The sequence below is a fragment of the Natrix helvetica genome, assembly GCF_964273705.1.
Source record: "Natrix helvetica genome assembly, chromosome: 6".
Lineage (NCBI taxonomy): Eukaryota > Metazoa > Chordata > Lepidosauria > Squamata > Natricidae > Natrix > Natrix helvetica.
This window is the reverse complement of record NC_138553.1, coordinates 70939299-70960661: the sequence shown is the minus strand read 5'-3', so window position 1 is coordinate 70960661 and position 21363 is coordinate 70939299. Positions and strand designations below refer to the sequence as shown.

At 39.4% G+C, this 21363-nt stretch overlaps 1 protein-coding gene across 5 annotated transcripts in view; it reads left to right on the top strand.

Moving 5' to 3' along the window:
• Positions 1–21363, top strand: part of TAFA5 (TAFA chemokine like family member 5) — a 330481-nt gene that overhangs the window by 83943 nt on the left and 225175 nt on the right. Inside the window, exon 1 of one of the 5 annotated variants that reach the window (XM_081958791.1) lies at positions 16008–17753. The exons of the other annotated variants lie outside the window; for them this stretch is intronic. Within the exon in view, the coding sequence (XP_081814917.1) occupies positions 17663–17753 (91 nt within the window). The 5' untranslated portion in view covers positions 16008–17662. Of the gene's footprint in view, positions 1–16007; positions 17754–21363 lie in introns of those variants that run through there. 5 annotated transcript variants of the gene reach the window in all.

The following is a 21363-nucleotide window of genomic DNA, read 5'->3' as shown; positions in this document are numbered from 1 at the left end:
GATTGCTATCATGTCACCCCTTAATCGTTCATCATACAACTTAGCCTCCAGATGCCTTTGTGGCTCTTTCCTGTAGTCTTTCTAGCGTCTCAGATCTTTTTTGTATCATGGTAACCAGAACTGTAGGCAGTATTCCTACCTTAAGTTGAAATATTGTTACTACGCTCTTCAATACAATTTAGAAACACTGATATTAAAATTTTGAGTAATCCATGTCAAAGTTTCAAATGAAAAATGAATAGATAAATTTTAGCATTGTGTTTTCAGTACAGTCTTTCTTTTAACTTTTCAAATATGCCTTGTATTCCTAATCCTCAAAAGACCATTTTTAGATATGTGAAAATATTGGCTTTTAAAATGCATCTTTATTTATGAACACACTGTAGTTTCAGGTCTCATTATTTCTGTATTGTTTTTATAGCAGCTCATCTTCTGCTTGAAAAGCTAACTTTGCTTTGTAGATTGAAATACCAAATAAAATTCCTCATAAATGTGTGAAGGGTCAAAATACAGAAAAGTAGTTGCAACATTCCAACAAATAAGTACGGCTGTTGTGCTGAAATGATAGCACTGTTATTGCAATAAAGGTGCCTGTCATAGTATATATTCTTTTTTCTTGTTTACTCTTTTTGCTTCTTTTCCTTTTATTTGGTCTGGAAGAATATATGGCGTTTTCATTTTGCTAAAGCAGCAGTGAAAACAATATGTCCATTTGCCACATCACATATGATTCAAGTTACCAAATATTTCAATTTTAGGGAATCATCTTGATTTTGTACCTTATTAATAGTTGCATGAATGGTAGTTGAGCATACCTGACTGCATGAGTTTGGAAATGCTAATTACTGAAATTTCAGTTTCCACGTTAAGTGAGCACTTGAGAATGGACCTGCAAAGAATTGAAATAGTTTTGGTTTCAGATTTTTTTAAATTTCTTAAATGAAGTTTGAAGGAATAAATGAATGAATGAATGAATGCATTGCATGACATTCATAAGCACATCAGTGGGGGGTTCCGGATCCCGGTGCAACTGGTACGGTGCAACGGGGATGGGCATCCACCACGTGAATACGTGCAGCGCGCGCATGCGTACATACCGCCTGCGATTCCTCCGCAATGCTCCAGCTGCTTGGCGGGGCATCACACTGGCATCATATGCTCCATGCATGTCCATGGAAGCGCTGAAGAGCTCAAATACCGATAAGGACCGCGGGCAGGTGCGTGGGCCCTCCGGAGCACTGTACCGGAATGGTACTCGATGCTCCTGGCAGGCACCGGTACGCCTGTACTGGGGCGTACCGGTCGTAACCCACCACTGAAGCACATCTACAAAAACATTTTGAAGTGTCCACAATTTTATAATAAATATTTTCCTTAGTGGTTTCACATTATTCGTTTCATTGGGCAAGTGATTTTGGTGTTGGAATATCTAGAAATAAATACATCTATCCTACTATGACTGATCAAATTGCCTTGGGTGAGGTTTTGCAATGGACATTATTCCATAGCAATGTTTTGTACTCAAATACATTTGTCCACGATAGGATGCAGTTACATTTATTTTTAGACTGTTGTTTTCTGCGTCCTCACAGAATGATGTAGAATAGTGTTACCAAATCAATTGGAAATGGATTTTCGCAGTTTCATGTGTTGGAATAAGAAAGGCCACCTGGGTAATTTTTAGTCCAAATGTTTTCATGGGAATTTTTTTTTACCTCTTTATTTAAGAAGTTTACAGAACAATTCTAGCATACATGGGGGAGGAGGAGAAAAATGCTGCTACTATGGTAGCAAAACTGTCTCTGTATGGTATATATGCTTGGTGGAGTAGAAAACCTATGAAAAAGAAAATAGTTCACATGGTATAATCCAATGCAGTATAATGTCCTGTAAAATATAGAAATGTAAAATAGTTTACATTTACATTTACTAGGGCCAATAGCCTGGAGACAACTGAGTGACTGAAAAAGCAGTAAGAGAGATTCTTAACTAATTAACTGAGTGAGAAAGTATGAAGGGCAAACTATAGGTAAAAGTAAAGGTTCCCCTCGCACATATGTGCTAGTCATTCCTGGATTTAGGGGGCGGTGCTCATCTCCATTTCAAAGCCGAAGAGCCAGCGCTGTCCAAAGACGTCTCTGTGGTCATGTGACTGGCATGACTAAACGCTGAAAGCTCATGGAATGCTGTTACCTTCCCACCAAAGGTGGTTCCTATTTTTCTACTTGCATTTTTATGTGCTTTCTAACTGCTAGGTTGGCAGAAGCTGGGACAAGTAACAGGAGCTCATCCCGTTATGTGGTGCTAGGGATTTGAACTGCCGACCTTTCTGATTGATAAGCTCAGCGTCTTAGCCACTGAGCCACTGCATCCCTTAAATTGCAGGATATATAAACTATATTTGTTGTAATTGTCCTGCTTTTGTTAAATTGAGGGTAAGGACAGAAGTAGACTCACTCAGATAAGAACTGCGATATGTGAAATAGGAGTAGCCTAGTGCTTCTGAGAGCCACTTTGTCCTAGAAAAGTGCTTTGATCCATATAAATGTGCACCATGAAATTCCTGATCAGTGGTGGGTTTCAATTTATTTTACTAGCGGTTCGCTCGCCTGCTTGACTGCATTGCTTGCGCACACTTGCACAATGTTTATGCGCATGCACAGAAGCTTCTGCATATGCACAGAAGTATCCAGGCAGGTGGGTGGCGCCTCCAGCTGCCACCACTACTGGTTCGTCTGATCTGAGGTGAACTGGCAGAAACTCACATCTGTTCCTGATCCTTTTCTCCTGCTTTCCCATATAGGGACACAGCAAATTGGTGAGCTGAACTCATTGCATACTGTTTTTAGGTCTTTTTTTCCCAACTCTCGCCCATTTCCATGTCCTCAAGAGAATTTATTTATATTTATCTATTAACAAAATTTAAATTCAGGTAGGAAAGGCTGGTTTATATTTGATTTCCCAGCCATCTTCCACAGGTTTTACAGAGAATTTTGCCATTCAGTGGTTGAAAAATAACAATAACAGCAGTGGGACACTCTTGGCCAAAGTTTTCTGAAATCTAGCAATTAAGAGTATTAATCATCAAATTCCAACTATCTTAATGGATTAAACTTTTTAATTACTCAGTTGAGAGAATATCAACCAACTATTATCTGGATTCATTTCTGTGGGTTTCAACCAGAATTCAGTCTATGGCAAGACTTGCAAGTTTTGCTGGTTCTTGTGGATCTGTCAGCATCATTTGATACCATCAAACAACAAATTATTTGGTACTGGGCAGTAAAAAGTATCCCGGAGGATTATACTCTGCTAGTTGTTGCTGACTATAGGGGGCAGTACTCATCTCAATTTCAAGGCCATTGAACCAGAGATACAGCATCTAAAGACATTTTGTCATGCCCCTCTCAGAGCCTGAATCTGTGGGGGAAGAAGAGCTGGAACTATAGACAGAGAGCAAGGGAATAGCTCCATTGGCTTCAGAGAAAAACAGGGAAGGGTTAGGGTTAGGGTTAGGCAGAACTTTTCTAGTCCTGATGGGCTTTTGGGGATTAGGAAAGCTTGTAGGCAGTGAGGAACAGGTGCAGGAGAACCAACACTGAGCAGGAGAGAGATAGCTTGTGAGGAGCAAGGACCACCTCTTCCAGATCCTTGAGCACAGAGAGAAGAGAGAAGGTGAGAACAGTGCAGACTGAGCTGGCTACTCAAGGAGAGTGCCACGCCATTCTTCACAAGTCACACCTGGGGACTGAGACTTAAGGAGTGCCTGTGGGAAGGGGCATTTTTCAGGAACAAGTGTTAAATCTGTGGAGCCTCATGTGCACTTGCTGACATCTGGAGATTACTGTGTTCTGTCTTGTGTGCCTTGCCCAGTTTGCCTACCTCGCTGGACTCTGGCCTTGGTTACTGCTTTGCTCACCTTGCTTACTGGACTACGCACAGCCAGAGGCTGTTGAAGGTGCATGGTAGAGCTTGGCTCCACGACTTGTGGTTAATGTGGGGACGTTTGGGTGCAAAGTTGGAGCAACAAAGGGGAGTTGGGCATGTTCTCTAGCTGTCTTGCTTCCATGCCATGCCCTGGGTCCTCACACATTTCCACAGTCATATAACCAGCATGACATCACAAAGCACTGTTACCTTCTCACTGAAATGGTACCTATTTATCTACTCACATTTGCATGCTTTTGAAATGCTTGTTTGGCAACAGCTGAGGCGAAGATGGGAGCTCACCTTATTGCATGTCAGTTGGGTCTTGAACCTGGGCTGCCAGATTTCCAGCTGACCCTAGTGCTCTGTCTCCCAAGTCCCTATGGACTTGGCAGTACTGTTTGAATAATCCAGGCTCTTTATTAGGGTAATAATTGTTAAACATGATTCTGAAAAGTACACAGTGTAATTTTATTCCATATAATCCTGCAGAAGACAAGATGTTTTCTAGAGCTTTGCATACCATTTGTATATGAAAGAGTCAGGTGACCAAAGAATTAATGAAATAAATGAAATAAATGTTCATCTTTCAGGGGTTGTATAGCAGGACATTATTACACTAAGTGGGATACTAGATTAGCTGATTTCCAAAGGCCATTTTAATCGTTACATTTTATGAATTTTGTAAATCAAGAAAAAAAAGTAAATTATCATATAACCAGCTTACAAATGAAAGACAACCGTGTGCCGTAATATCTGCATAGTAAATTTATTCCATTGTAAAACTGATTGACCGTGAAATAATTTAAATCCATCTATGTTTCTCTTTCACTTTCTCTTTTGCCTAGTATTTTTGAACACTACCTTAAAAAATAGGTCTTAGCCTGATAATGTCTTTTTAAAAATTCCAGTGGTGTCAAAATCAGAATAGGATTATTATGTACATTTCAATAATCAGTTTTAAAAGAGGGTATATCACAGGAACAGAAGTAAATAAAAGGTCTCCTATCTACATGGTTGATTTCAGTGAGATGTTTGAATTGCATCCCTCTATATTTTCAACTTATCCACATGCATGAATTATTTATATTCATGGTAAGCTATCCCAAATATGGAACAGGGATATGACAGAAGTGTAATTCTATCGATACAATTCTCTTTCCCTTTCACTGTGCACAGAAATAATCAGAATAAATATTGCTTTTCAATCAGTATAGCAGTCAAGAAGACGTGAGAAGAGTATAGTATAATACATTTTAACTACGAATACATAATTTCACATACAGTACTATTCCGTTTAAACACTTACATAACCACAGCACTAATCTCGGAGTCTTCATAGAGAGTAATCATTATAATTTCAGGATAGAGTGTTTCTGATATCTAACAAATGCTTCTGCTATTTTTCGCAGCTTAATTGTTTCAAATTCACACATATTGATTAGCATTGGTGCATCTGCAGATACATTCTTTAAGTCATTGCTTTACATATTTATATAGTTCTTAGTTAGTACAGTACTCATTTATTTTATTATATTTGGGGAGTATTTTGATATGTGCATGCATGTATGCATGTGTGTGTGTGTATGTGTATGTGTGTGTGTGTGTATGTATGTATGTATGTATGTATGTATGTATGTATGTATGTATGTATGTTTTTAAGATACTGTCAGTCTTTGGCTGACTGCAGTATTCTACATCAGTCTTGCACTGTAGTATGGAGTTAAAACATTCTCAGCGTTTACTGTATATCCGTCATTTTCTTAAATTATATTAAATCTGCATGCATCAGAAGCAGACCTCATTTCAAGGGTAAAAACAATGCATACAGGAATATTTTTTGTACTATGAATAAAATGATAGAAAACAGATATGCAAAGAGGAAAAGAAGATCTTCTGGGATATTGCTTATGTTCAAATAAAGAAGTTATTTGACATTTTAGATCAAGCAAATCCCCATTTCATGTCCAATATTCATTCATAAAGCAATAGATGGCAATGTAAACAGAATATGAATAAATTTTGAACAAGCCATCTTCAAATTTCAGTGCCTCTATTCTCAAAAAGCTCTTCAACTAGGATATTGAGCGGAATTTATGTAAACAATACAACTATAACATTTTTGTATCAGAAATACTTTTAGCATAAATTTATCTGCTTGAAAATAAGAAATAGGAAAGAGAGGGAAAAGCAAGCGGGGCTGTAGAGATCTTGTCCTGGAGAGCAAAGGAATTAATCTCAACTTTAACAAGATTAAATGGCTTGGGATTTGTGATTCTTCCAATGCCGTGGATTTTCTTCTGTAGTTCTGAATGGATAGCAGTTTCCCACACAGAACTCAAGTGCAAATTTGATCATTATTCTTGGTAATACGGCAATAAAGGGCTTTGCATTTTTTGAATGCCTGTGCATTTTCAGTGAAAGCTTGGCTTTTTCTTTCTTTTATAATCTGCTTGTTAATTGATTTATTTGTTTTAAAATTAAGTGATTTTGTCACATTGTTATTATTTTATGTATTTCATCTTTTTCTATCATCTTTCTCTTTCTTTCTCTCTCCTTTTCTCTTATCTATCTATCTATCTATCTATCTATCTATCTATCTATCATCTATCTATCTATCTATCTATCTATCTATCTATCTATCTATCATCTATCTATCTATCTATCTATCATCTATCTATCATCTATCTATCTATCTATCTATCTATCTATCTATCTATCTATCTATCTATCTATCTATCTATCTATCTATCTATCTATCATCTATCTACAAATTCCTTGTGTGTCCAATCACACTTGGCCAATAAACAATTCTGTTCTGTTCTATTCTATTCTATTCCATCATGATTTGAACTTTCCTCTCTAATATACCTCAGAAACTTTATATACAGTACATTTTACACTACATGTAAAATGAAGCACTAGTTGTAATTGTGGTTGTTATGCAAAATATTAGTATATTTAAAAGATTACCAATTGTTGATAAACTTACAGAGTGGTACTGTTGGTTAGATTAGGGCAACTTGCATTGGTAATGCAGCTCAGGTTTTATTACATTGATTATCCATTAGAACAACGCTTAGCAAAATGTATGTTGTTACAAAACCTGTTAAGATTTAAAATGGCAAAATGGTTTGCTTATATATTTTATTTTTAATATTTAATTGATGCACAATTTAAATATCCTGATACAGCAATAGGAGTGAAAGAAATACTGATCTTATTACAAAATGAGGAAAACACATTAGGATATTTCTCTCTACAGATATGTTGCTACGAAATGAATCCCAAGGGAGTTTCATATTTGAAATGAAAGTGAGCTGTGCTGCTACTTAATTTATGCTGATTTAGCTTTGATTATACTGTGTGATTTTATACATACTGTCTCCATTATATGGCGCTCAACCAATCTCATTGTACATATGTTGTGCACCGACAATAAATAATAATAATAATTTTGTTTTTCACACATTCTAGTCCTAAATGACTGCTTAATTAATCTATTAAATGCCTTTGTATGCAAGTAATACAGAAAATGTGAATGCTACTACAATACATTTTTCCTTAATTTAGACTTCAGGGAGATAAATCTATATATTAAGATGATACCTTATCAAACAATTATGAAAATAATATATGTGGGGGCTGGAATAGGAATGTAACTGAGTTATCTCAAATAACAATGTGCTAGCTGGATTTCTTATTGTAAAGTGTTGTATATAATTTCATGATGGTAACTCAAAATGGCTTGTATTATAGAGGGCGAAGTGGATATTGAAGGTCATGGTGGAGAAAGTTACCATCCCTCTTCTTATTTTGCAAGAGTATTTTAAGGTTCCCTCACACATATGTGCTAGTCTTTCCTGAATCTAGGGGTGGGTGCTCATCTCCGTTTCAAAGCCAAAGAGCCAGCGCTATCCGAAGACATCTCCGTGGTCATGTGGCCAGCATGACTAAATGACGAAGGTGCACGGAACACTGTTACCTTCCCACCAAAGGTGGTTCCTATTTTTCTACTTGCATTTTTACATGCTTTTGAACTGCTAGGTTGGCAGAAGATAGGACAAGTAACGGGAGCTCACTCCGTTATGCAGTGCTAGGGATTCGAACTGCCAACCCTTCTGATCAACAAGTTCAGCGTCTTAGCCACTGAGCCACCGCATCCCTAAGAGTATTTTACTTAATAGCTTTTAGACGTAAACTATCTTGAGATTATTTGTTGGCAATTCAATGTATCCTTATGCCAATAAGCTATGTTGCACATTAATACCTAGTTGGTGAAGTCAAGGTTTTTAAGATATACATAGCTTGCTGATAAACATGGTATTAATTCAGAATTGTACAGGCATTCTAGTTTTCAATGTAACTGAAAAGGTGTTTCTCCTGTTACCGTGTTAATTGCAGGAACATCTCTTCCTGGTTGTACATACTTATCCTATTAGATTTGGTAGGGAAGGCATGCTCCAATTCCTATCCATTGGGGAGCATCTGTTGTGGCACGCTGGCTGCCAGCAGAGCTGGCAGCAGAGTTGGACAGTAAGGAGGTTGGGGAGGAACATGGGCCAGTGCTGGAGGCTGGGGAAGGCTCGGACGAGGGCTCTGCGTCAGAGGAAGAGGTGGGGCCAAGGCCGTCTGACAGTTCTCAGCTGCCCTTGGAGCTAGACAGTAGTGAGGCAGAGGAACATCTGGAGCCTGTCCCCAGAGTGTGCATGCACAGACCTGCAGAAGAAAAGAACAGCTCAGAAATCAGGGTTGACTTGAGAGTAAAGCCACAGGTGGACGGTGAATGGCCCCTCCCATAGGAAACAAAAGAGGAACAAAAGAGGAGTGGGCTTTTGCAGGAAACAATTAGTTCATTCATTTCAGGAGTGTGAAGATCTGTCCATGAACCTCAGAGACTCTGTGCCAAGTCTTTCCTTGCAAGCTAGATAAGGTCTGTGGTCATAAATTCACTTTTGAAAGACTGTTTACCAGGCCTTTCCTGAATGTGAATGGGAGGAATTCACATTTGTTTAATAAAAGGGGTTTTGTCAGGACTAGTAATCTGCTTCTGCTTTTTGGGGAAGCCTAAGTCAGAACAGCATCATCTGGTGAGACCCAGAAAGTCTATTTTTGTCCTAGCACTATTCCTCTGAAGATTAGCTTGCATGGACCCTACTCTCTTATTTTAGAGCTATAAAGACCTGTTTTTGTTATCCTGAGTGCGTGATTATACCGTAATCATGTTGATTGTCTTGATTGGCTTTCTCTTGGTTCTTGGATACCGTGTGTTTGATGATGTGGTTTTTTAAATCTTTTTTTTAATTCATTGCTGGCTGCCCAGACCAGCTGTATCAATTTAATGCATGGATAAATAAATAATAAACAAATACTTCCACAAATATCCTTGTTAAGCAATTTTATGACAATATGCATGACTTTTTTCTCCTTTCTGTTTACAAGAAACAGATGCAATGTGGGAAATGTATTAGTTTACTCCACTAGTCCATTCGTTGCCAATGGACAATGCATTTATTTCTTTTGATTCCAAATTGGTTTTCTTCTATATGCTTAGTACATAATTGGAATCTTGATACATTGTAAAATCTGTCTTCTGGAAACGCCAGTTCACTAATATTCCATAATATATTTTTATTTATTAAAGATTAAGCAATTCTTCACATTACCGTGTGATACTTTATTTTGTCCCATGTTTACATTCTTTTATTCTGAAGGTAGAATAGTGCATATATTAGTATTTGGCCTTGGAACCTCTTATACATTTTGTTTCATTTCATTTTAATGCTTTGATTTTTAATTCTGGTTTGTGATTGAAACAAAAAATTGAAAAACTACACTGAAAGACAATATACATCTGTTTGGGTGTATAAATATATCTACTTCGTTGACCTAGATGCATATTATTTGTGCTTTGAAGACCCAAGTAAGTGCAGGTTCTCAATATTTTCTAATGTAAAGACATTTGTATATGGTGAATATTAACAATGGTATAAATACCATCTGGAAATAGTACACATAAATATTTTTCTTCTAATTGTTTTCCAGCACAATATTGTACCCAATAATGGCTTTAAGGTGTCTTGCACACCGTCATCTGTTCTTCAGATTTTGCCATCCCAATGAACCTTAGACATGGTTACATTGCGGTAGTGTTGGTTATGTGTAGCTTTTTTCAGGGGCTCTTGTCTTCAGTTATGAGATTGTTTTTTAAGAGGGGGATGAAAGTGATTAATGAGGAATGTTTCTGCACTATTGCTATTATTACTCAACTCTGCTCTATTTAAAGAGATGTTCGCATGTTAGACAGATACATCTAGATCAAGCGATATTGGAAAATACATACACTGCAATTTTATTCTTCTTGATAGTAAAATAGATTATACACTAGATAGATATATGATTATTAATGAGTTAATATATTTCTGGTGACATAATGGTACTTCAAATCACAGTAGCAATATTGGGGACAAGCATACAGGTCCTCAATTTAGAACAGTAAAGACATTCATTCTGTGAAAACATTTTTATTCTTAAATGTTATGAATCTGTAAAAGAAATGCCCAGATGAAATACATAGTATATGAAATGCTGGAATAATTCATAATATAATTTATTGATGGAAAAAAAGCATTGAAGGAATGATAGCTGATATTGAGAACTGGAGAAGATATTACTGATGGAATTAACTCTAGTTGTAAACAAATGTGGATGGAGAACACATTTTTAGACCGTAATATCTTCTCCAGTTGTTGCTCTGCTTAGTATCAAGGAAGATTATTTTTCTGGAGTTTTCACATATAACAACTACAAAAGGGGCTGGAAGTCATTGCGCTAAGCATTTAAACAATGTGGCTGCCGCAGTACTCTGAGCAATGAGGTGCTTTGTAAAGTAGCCTTCCAATTTTTTTAAAAAACTGCCCTAATATTTAACACAGTGATTCCCAAAGTGTGCGCCGCGGCTCCCTGGGGAGCCGCGCTATCGTCATAAGGGCGCCGCGAAATATTCAATTAATACCTGCGCCCGCTGGGTCTAACGCTGACGTCCCTCTCGGGCTTTGGAGGGAAGCTTCTGCAAAAGCCCGGGCATGACAAGTCTCCCAGGCTGAAATTTGCCGAGCTGTACGCGCGCGCCTGTTTTCCACGGTGTGGAGCAGCGGCGAGATTCTGGGTGGCGAGCGATGATTCCGGGGGGCATCAGTGGGGGGGGCAGGGTCCCCCTCGCGTTCCTCATCTTCCCGGATGGCCCCTGGAATCATCGCTCGCCGCGCAGAATCTCGCCGCTGCTCCACGCTGTGGAAAACAGGCGCGTGCGCACAGCTCGGCAAATTAAAGCCTGGGAGACTTGTTGCCACTCGCCTTTGCAGAAGCTTCCCTCCGAAGCGTTCCGAGGGAGGGCTGTAAACTTCCCTCCGAAGTCTTGGGAAGTTCTGAGGAGCCCCCCAAGGCAAAACGCCGCTGCCAGGTAGCTAAAAGTATGTCTCTGATTCGTCTCTGTCAGTCTCTCTCTGATTCCCTCTCTCACTCCCTCTCTCTGTTCCTCTGTCTGTCTGTCTGTCTCACTCACACACACACACTGTGGTGACCACAGTGTGTGTGTGTGTGAGTGAGACAGACAGACAGAGAGAGGAACAGAGAGAGGGAGTGAGGGAGGGAATCAGAGAGAGACTGACAGACAGACACACACACACACAAATACACACACACAGAGAGAGAGGGGGGAGGGAGGGAGAGAAAGATAGACAGACAGAGAGAGAGACACACACAGAGTGAGTGATTAAGTGAATGAGTGAGAGACAGACACACCCACATAAACAGAGTGACAGAGAGAGAGGAAGGGAGGGGAGAGAGACAGAGGGAGAGACAGAGACACACACACACACACAGAGTGAGTGAGAGACAGACAGACAGACACACACACACACACACACACAGAGTGACAGAGATGGGGGAAGGAGGAGAGAGAGACAGAGATACAGAGAGAGAGAGAGACAGATAGACACCCAGAGAAAATGACAGAGGGAGACAGAGAGGGAGGGAGGGAGAGAGAGACAAAGAGCCAGAGAGAGAGAGAGAAAGAAAAAGAAAAAAAGAAAGTGGGAGAGAGAGATGAAAGAAAGAAAGAAAAACAACATATGACCACAATTGAGCCCAAAATTTTGGTTGCTAAGCAAGAGCGGCTCTCCAAATAAATTTCAATCGTGGTTTTGGTGAGATTTGGCTCAGTTGAAAAAAAAGGTTGCCCACCACTGGGCTAGTGTGGTGGTTAAGTTACTTTTCAAAAGCTATTTTTCTGATCCAAGATTTGAGAAGTTGTGCAGCGAACAACAAGCCCATCCATCCCATTAATAATTTTAAATCATTAAACGATGTTCAATAAATTGTGAATTTAAAGCTCGTGTTTAATTTATTTTTCAATTAACCTAACCTTAACGAACTAAAAAGTAGATTTCCAAATCCTTAAAAAGTCAAAAATTAAAAAAAATCGGATGTACCTATTAAGGGAGCCGTGGAAAAAATCCGAAGTGTTATGGGAGCCGCAAACCGAAAAAGATTGGGAACCTCTGATTTAACACATGACGGTGCCCTTTGGCTTTAAGGCTTTAGCAATTGCTTTTAACCCTACTTTATTGGAGAAACGGAGAAAATTAGTTTGTTTCAGTGTAAGGACTGATTCCAAGTATTATAGGAGAGTAGAATGTTAGTAGAACTCACGGATGTTTTTGTGACCCACAAACTAATGATTGCATAGAATTTGTTTGGCATCAGCTGCACCCTGATTTTAAAAGCAACCAATACCTTTCTGTTTCTTTCAATACCTCTGGTGCAAGCCTACTTTCCATAAGTTCCAAACCTGGGGATATCAAGGGATGTTGATGCTTCATCTCCTTCCCAGAGAATTACGGAAAACATGGTGTAGGTTGCTACCAGTGGTGGGATGCTGCCAGTTTAACAACTGGTTCAGAGTGTGTGAACTTCGTGCATATGCGCGCCTAAAGCGCTTGCGTGCAGCACTGAAATGCAGCATTTAGAAGCTCAGCTACTTACCTTCCAAGTATTTTTCGGAGTATAAGACGCACCCTTTTCCCTCAAAAAAGAGGCTGAAAATCTGGGTGCGTCTTATACACTGAATACAGCATTTTTTGCCTCCGAAACACTGCCCCCTTCACCAAAATGGCCTTGCATAGCCTTTAGGAGGCTTCCAGAGTGCTCCGGGGGGGGGGGGGGGACAAAAAAGAGCAAAAAAAACCCCATTTTCCACTCCACAAGCCTCCTAAAAGCTATTCATGCCCCTTTTAAAAAAAAAAAAAACAACCTGGGCCCGTTTTCATGAAAAATGGGCCATTTTTGGTAGGTCTGCAGAATGCAAAATCTTTTTTTAAAAATTTGCCTCTTCAAAATCTTGGTGCGTCTTATACTCCAGTGCCTCTTATATGCTGAAAAATACAGTAAGTAGAACGCAAGGGGGGGAATCAGCTGTGCCACGCAATTGAGATGAGCTAGAAAGCAGGAAATAAAGGACAGGATAGAGAGGGGAGGTTAGGCGGGGCCAACTGATCATCAGCGCTACCGGCTCGCCCGAAACGGTCTGAACCAGCTGAATGCCACCTCTGGTTCATAACAACAACAACAACAACAACAACAACAACAACAACAATTATTACTTTACCTCATGAATAGCCTATATTGAATATATTAACATTTTAATTATAGTAGGCTAGTTTTGTATTTAAGTTTTCCTAGTTCATTGCTGTATATATTGCAAAAAGTATCTTTTTTGTTAATTAGTTACATTGCAAAATTTTCTAGTATTCTTAAATAACTTTTCCATCTTTTCTAAAAAAAATCTTGTAGTAATTTTATATATAACAATGTATCTCTTTCCTTGCTGCAATTGATCAACAGGTGTACTGAAACCATAAATTTTCCTTTGTATTATGCATTGCACCAATAGTTCATGTTACAAGTGATATATTTGCTTTTACCTGCATATCATTAACTTCCTCCTAATAGTTTCTTCATAACTAAACAAAGCTCTTGATTTTCACATGTTCATGTGAAAATTTGTTAAAATTAAAAACTGAACAGGTCAATACCCCACTTCAAAGGGCTGTTGTTGTGTCGAAAATAAAAAGATGAAGGAGTATTAGCTATCTTCATCTGCTTGAGTTATTTATAAAACTAATAAAGGTGGGATGAAAAAAATATGAAATCAATAAAATTTGACTACTTTCCACCTATTCCCCAGTTGTCAGACCTGCATGATCATCTTATTGTTTTAATATTAGCATGGTTCCCAAAAAGATTGAATATTAGGCATCCCAACTTCTTTTTATAGCATCAAGATATTAACTTTTAAACTCTTCAGTTTATATTTGAAGAGAGCATTCTTGCCAAGAATAAGCCCCATAAACTATTCCCACATATTTTACTTATTAATATTTATCTTTCAAAGTGTGCATAGAATTTCATCCTTAGTTTGACTTAAATATCCATATGTGACTAGCACATACAGAATAAGGATTACATTCCACTAGAGATAAATCTCCAAAACTAGAGATGGTATCAAAACAGGATATTTGTCCTCCATGTGGTTCTGCAAACTCATCCTTCAATAATTCTGCACTGCATAACATAAAAAGACAATTCAAAGTGAATTCTTTTGGTCTGTTCTGTAGGCTCGTGAGATATAACAGCGATTGCTGAAATAAAATCTAAGCCATATCCTACTCCGCACAAAATATACCCTATCTCGTCTTTTGTACTGATAATCCTAAAGGGTAAGCAACCAGTTCTTTTTTGGTTGTGAACTCAAGAGTTCATAACACCTTAATGGTTTTTGGTACACAGCTTTATATATGTATAACAATGGCTTTTACAATCTTTTGCCTAGGCAATATGATTGATGGGAAAATGGTTAAGTAAGTCCTATTAATTTCAATGAAGCAAGTCCTATTGATTTTAGTGACACTCACTGAGAGGTAGATAATGTGCAGTGTTAAGAAATTATGATAAGGAGATGAAATGCCAATAAATAAATAAAAAAAAAACCTCCCCTAGGAGCTGCTGGGATATCAGTGGGTAGTTTTGAGTAGCAAGTGGTGAGTAGGAAGCCAGCAATAAACTGCAGATGGCACACGGGCAATATAGAATAGAATAGAATAGAAAAATATAGAATAAAATTCTTTATTGGCCAAGTGTGATTGGACACACAAGGAATTTGCCTTTGGTGCATATGCTCCCAGTGTACATAAAAATACACGATTGCTAGAATATTGGGTTAGAATATTGTTAGAAAGAAACTAATGGAAATGGGGATGGAAGAGAAATGAAATCAAACCATGTTAAATAGTAAAAAGGGGATGAAGAGCTGGCATGGTAGACGTCAAGACTATTTTTCTTCCCTTTATCTAATTAGCCATCTCTTTGGTTTATTTGTTTCCCAATGGCTGCACTCCCTGATACTATTCGCCTCACTGCTATTATACATCCGATCTGTTTTACATTCTGTGTAAGCTAAGATACCCTTCCAACTCTTGTTACTGTTTACTGTTTACTTTTACCTCCCTGCTTTGGGAAACAGGTTTGCTTGTTGCCTTTTTTCAAAACCCGAAACTATTTCTTGGCCAGTCGGTTGGTTGACAGAACCAAAAGCGTTGAAGTTCTTCATTTGGATCGTTCTCCTCCAGATCGACTTGGCTTTGGAGACCACGCAGCTTCTTGACCTATTTTGGACACCATGGCTACGTCGCGCCTTTCCGCCCGCGGGTCTGAGCCTCCAAGACCCCCCAAGAGAACCCGAAGCTGGGTTAAACCAACAAAAAGACCCGCCCGCCTCATCTTCCTCCTGTTTACACCCGGAGAGCTGACTGCAGGGGAACTAGATCGGAGTCCGTGCGGTTTCCTTGCGCCTAGCGCGCAGGCTCGCCTCTTGGGCATGCTCATTAATAGCGAAGAAGCCCCGCGCGCCGAGGAAGCGAGGCTGTGGGAAAGTTACTCGATGGCGCTAGCAATCTTTCAAACGAGCAGCTGGGATCGAGCGCGTTGAGGAGGGTCCGCTTGAGCTACCGCGGATCGGGCAAGACGATCCGGCAACAGAGCCAGCCGCCTTCTCCAGAAGAGGAAAGAGAAGTGGCGGATCTCCCTCCCCTCCAAAAAGACACACACGATCCGATCCTCGCTCCTCTCCGCTTCCCTCTCCTTCCAGAGGAGGGTCCTCGGGTCTGCCGCTTGGCAGAGACGGGTCCTTCGGAAGCTGCGGGCGTACCTCGGCCAGCTTGCAAGCCGTCCACGCAGCTTTGGCACCCGCGCAAACCCAAGGAGATTCACGCCGGCAATCCAGCCACAACCAACCTCCCCACCCTCGAAGAGAAGGAAGCTCGGGGGGAAAGCGAGCCGCCTGCAGTTCTCTCGCCCCTTCGCCAGTACCCACCGAGGGAGCCCGGGGAAACCGCTGGCTGGCTGAAGCCGAAGAGCCTTTGCGAAGGGGAGGCTGCTTTTTCAGACGCTGCTGCTTCCCTCACCGAGGTCCTTCGCCTCGCTCAGCTTTCGAACTGCACGGATTTCTGGGGTTGGCGGATGACGACGAAATAAACCGGGAAAGGGGGGGGGGGCACCGGCTGGTCTTATCTAATCGGGAAGCCAAGCCAGCCCAAGCGGCGCACCTGCTTATTTATGATTATTATTTGGGGGTAGGGAGGCAAAAAGCGACTTGCGGTGGCGAGGGAGGCGCACCGGGGTGCGAAAGGAAGGAGAAGCCACCCAAGCCGCTTCTCCCGGACGTGGCTGGGGAGACTGGCAGCGGGGAGCCGGAGGGGAGCCAGGAAGAAGAAGGAAACTCCCGCATCCTTCCCCAGCTTCGCAGAGCGGCGAGGAACTGCCCTGCTTTGGGCCAGCTGGCACCTGCGAGTAATTTTTTTTTAAAAAAGAAGGATTAATTGAATTGCTTTGCATTGGGGGAGGAAGAGCCAGGGAGCCTCGCGGGGGCGAAGCACAGACCTCGGGCGTCGGAGGGGAAGTTGCAGGAAATTTAGCGAGCCGTTTCTCCCCCCCCCCCCCATTTCCACGCAGGAAAACCCTTCCCGCAGCCCGCACTTTTCCCTTTCTCGCCTTAACTGGACTGTGCCAGCCTGCCAGCCCTGGGTGAACGGTGGCAGCGAACAAGACCCCCCTTGCCCATGGGGCATCGGCTTTCCGGGGGGGAAAGATCGGATCGGATCGCCTCCCGCATTCTGCTAAGCTGCTGAACTGAAGCCATCGCGGAGGAGAAGAACCAGCAGCGGGGGGGTGGGGTGGGGGGAAGAAAAAAAGAAGAAGAAAGCCCTCATCCGAATAAGGGGGATCGATTGCGCAATTCTCCCCAGATTGTCTGTCTCCCCCTTTCTTCTCGACCTCCTCCCCCCATGCTGCTCAACTCGCAAGGAAACAGAAAGCTGATTCATGGAGCCCCGAACCATTCTTCCCCCTAGTCCTCTCTATGGGGAGGTCGTGTTGCTGCTACCGCTGCTGGTTGAGACTTTGTATTGAACCCCCCCCCCCCCTTCCCAGTTCTTCCCCTCTCCCAGCCTTAGAAAGGGAGGGAGGGGGAAAAATCTCCTCCGATCGTTTCGCCTTTTCCCCCTCTGATTTTCGGAAGTGTGGCTTTTACTGGCTGGCTCAAAACCCCGAGAAACATTGATGCCTCGCTCTGGAAATTCATTGTGTGACTTTCTTGGTATTTGCTGAGTTCCAACCCGAGATGCAGTTCTTGAAAGCTTTATGGGCACTAGCAGGAACAGCTATCTGCTGTTTTCTTATATTTGTAATCCACTCCCAGTTCCTTAAAGAAGGTAATTATATCTCTGCATGCCTGCATAGACTGGGTTTTGTCGTCCTTTAAATGCTGACTCCGAGGTTAATATTTTGGAGTGCCTATTTTAATCATGTCCAATATATTATCATTCCACAATTCTCTTTCTCTCTCTCTCTATTGATGACAAACAGGTTTTTTTTAAAAAAACAAACAAACAAACTTTATTTTACTGGCAAAGCTGTCATGGGAAGCCACGAAGCACATTTTATGGTTTATTTTGAGGAATGCTGGAATTTGGTAGCAGTTCATGGATGCATTGGCTTTATTTCTTTCTTGGTGGGTGATGGAATGGCCAAGTTACTCAGTCAACAGATAGGAGTTCTCATATAAGATTAATGGTACATTACTCAGAAAAGTAAATAATATGTATATGAATGTGTGTGTGTGTGTGTTCTTCTCTGTGTACATGCATAATCCCTCTTTTAAAAAGCCAATTCAGTCCATTTTCAATAGATGGCACTCATGTTCTATGGTCAGGGCAAGGAGGAGCTCTATGGGCTGAAGGCTGCTTCCTCCTCCTCGCCTTCTAAAAATGGAAAAGGCCTTTCTGCCTAATTTTAGGATCTCTCAGTTGAATATGAAATTATGATATACGGAAAGGAAAGAGAGCAATTTGTAAGCAGCGTAAATTACTTCCCAATAATTTAAAGCATGCATTATATTTGGACACAGAGCAGCATCAATTGAAAACTTCATTGATGGATCGAGATCCTTTTCTTCATTTATAATTTTAATTTCTTTCAGAAATACCGTGCTATTTCATAATTAAGTATGAGCATATTGCAAGTGTCGAATAAGATGATACTGTAGATTATAGAATGCTATATATGTCTGTATCTGTCTCTCTCTCTCTCTCTTTGTTATAGCCAGTGTTTGTTTATACAAACACACATACAAAATAAAGTTCACACCCATCTTTATAAATGATAAATACAGAGTCAGATGACTTATAAGAAGTTTCAGTTCATCTTAGGGGGGAAAAAACATCCAACTTACCATTGTAATAACTTCATTCTTATTCTACACATGCTGCTCATTATATTATTGTTGTTTTGAAATTATGTAGCTGATTGGGATGAAATACATTTTGTTAATTTGAATTAAACATAGCTTTTAGTTACAATTTTATTTTTAGGTTCAGATGTTTTCAGTGCCTTGCTTTATCTCCCAGAAACTAATTCATTTTAAAAATAAGAATAATAACACAGTAATATGAGAAATATTCTCTGTACATTATTTATTTGGGTAAAAATTCCCTTGTGTCTCTATCAATAGGAGAAATGCAGTATTTAAATCTAATTTAAATATTCATGTTCTCTTTTAAAACTTAGCCCACTATTTGAAATTTATAAAACTAAGTCTATACATTTCAAATAGTGGACTATCTTTTAAAAGTAAAATCCTGTAACTTACCAGCCATATACACATTAAACACTATGTGGCACATGAAATTATTTTTACAAGAAGATAAATTAAGTTTCAGACTTTGGAAGAAAATAATATTTACCTATATCATTTTATATTTTGCATTATATGTAGTAAGGAATATTTTTTTATGTGAACTGCAATGTTGATTCTAGGTTTCTGATACTACTTGTTTTTGAATCTAACAATTCTGTTAAGGCCATGGTTTAAAATGATTGATGGGCTGTAGTAACATTACAGAGTTGGATAAGTCTGGAAGTAATTTCATGTTGAAAGCAAATTTTACTTGCCTGCATGTTTGGAGTATAGTTTCTTTCATGGCTTATCCTAAAGGGAAGTTCTCCATGAAGGGAAATTTTTGCCCAATTAGAATTCAGATTCTACTTTCTTCTTTAGATCAATGCAAATGGGGATAGAGGACATGACATGGCGAAAAGCTTGATTTTTAATACTATGCTATGTTTAGGACTAAAGTGAATGGTTCCTAAAAGCTTCAATTTTTGCCAACCAAAGATAAATATATAATTAAATGCAGATATTATGGATTCATACCTATATATGTTTTAAAAAAGAAACAAGCCTGATTTTACTATCCTTCCGATATTTAAGTGTACAATATATCAGTAGCTTACTGTAGAATGAGATTAAATTGCTCAAACTTTGTTAAGACATTCAGAAATCTTTGCAGAGGATTCTAAACTATGTGATTTCTTAAAAAAAAACACTATACAAAATATGTGTGCAATTACTGATGAAGTCCTAAGACTCCATCAATAACTTCTGCAAATTGCTGTAAAACTGCTGTAAAATAGGCTAGTATGTTAGCTGTTAAAAAATGTCTGAGGTAGAGGTAGATCAACTGGTTATGAAGAATCAAGTTCATGTTGACTCCCAGAAACCACATAGATTTACCAGGAAAATTTATCCCATCCTGGACCTTCAGTTATTCCAAAGGTGCACCATCATTGTTACTGATTGTCTCTTCTTTTTCTTACCAATTTTCCCAGCAGTATAGATTTTCTCCAAACATCTTTGCATAATGTATCTGCAATATGTTAAATGAACCTGATCATTTCTGCCTTAGCCCATCAGATCTGGGTTGATATTATTATCAGTGATCTTTTTGTTCCTTTCCTTAGCTGCCCATAGTATTCTCAGGAGTCTTCCCCATCACCCAGGTTCAAAAGGTTCTTTTGCCTTTATAGTCCAACTTTTAGCTCCCATAAACTATAACAGAGAAAACTGTTGCTTCCACGATTCTGATTTTTGTAAGTATAGATACATTCCGTCATCTGATTTAGATAGAGAATACATTTTAATGGAATACAATAGCTGGTTAATTTACTTATAAAATAATTGTTAGATCAGATCTTATAGAACTGTAGCAAAAATATAATACTATGGCTTCAAACTAAATTGTCTTTGCAGCAAGGGTAAAATAATTGCTTCAGTTGAACTTGCTTGGTGACTACATGGAAAAGTTCATGTAGATTTTTGGCAATGATAAGCTGTATGCCACTGCCTTCTTTCAGGATTAGCTTAGAGCATGTCCATCAAGTCAGTGAAACGTGAATTAGTTTTACAGATTTGTTCCATCGATTTCACTGAATGTGCTTATTAAAATGGCTAATCTAAGAACCAACTCAATCTGTGCATTTCTCAGTAAACAAGATTGTGGATTTAATTATCATTAATACCTAAGAAATGTCAGTATATGCTTTCCTGGAAAGAGACCCTGATGGAAATACAATGGTATTTGCCATATTAGTTGTGTATAGAATACATTTTCTGCATTGGCTTCCTATGCAAAAGCTACATGGTTAATTTCAACATATTTGTTTTCTTTGTTGTAGCATTATACTTAGCAGAAGTACAAATCAATTCACTTCAACAGAGGATGACGCTATGCATATTATACTGTAGGTGATAAGAAAGCAGATTAGATTTGTCCTGAAATGAGTGAGAAAGTACTGTTTTGACTTTTTCCATGAATATGGTTTTTTTTTCTTTCTTCCCCCAAATGAAGGAAGGTACTAACAGGGTGTCATTTTTCCACGCCTGGGCTTTTGTGTGGAAACACAGATCATCCTGTGGCTAATCCATTTCCTTATGTCCAATCTGCCTTTCACTGTTTCGAAAAGATGAATAGAGCTCTGAACCAA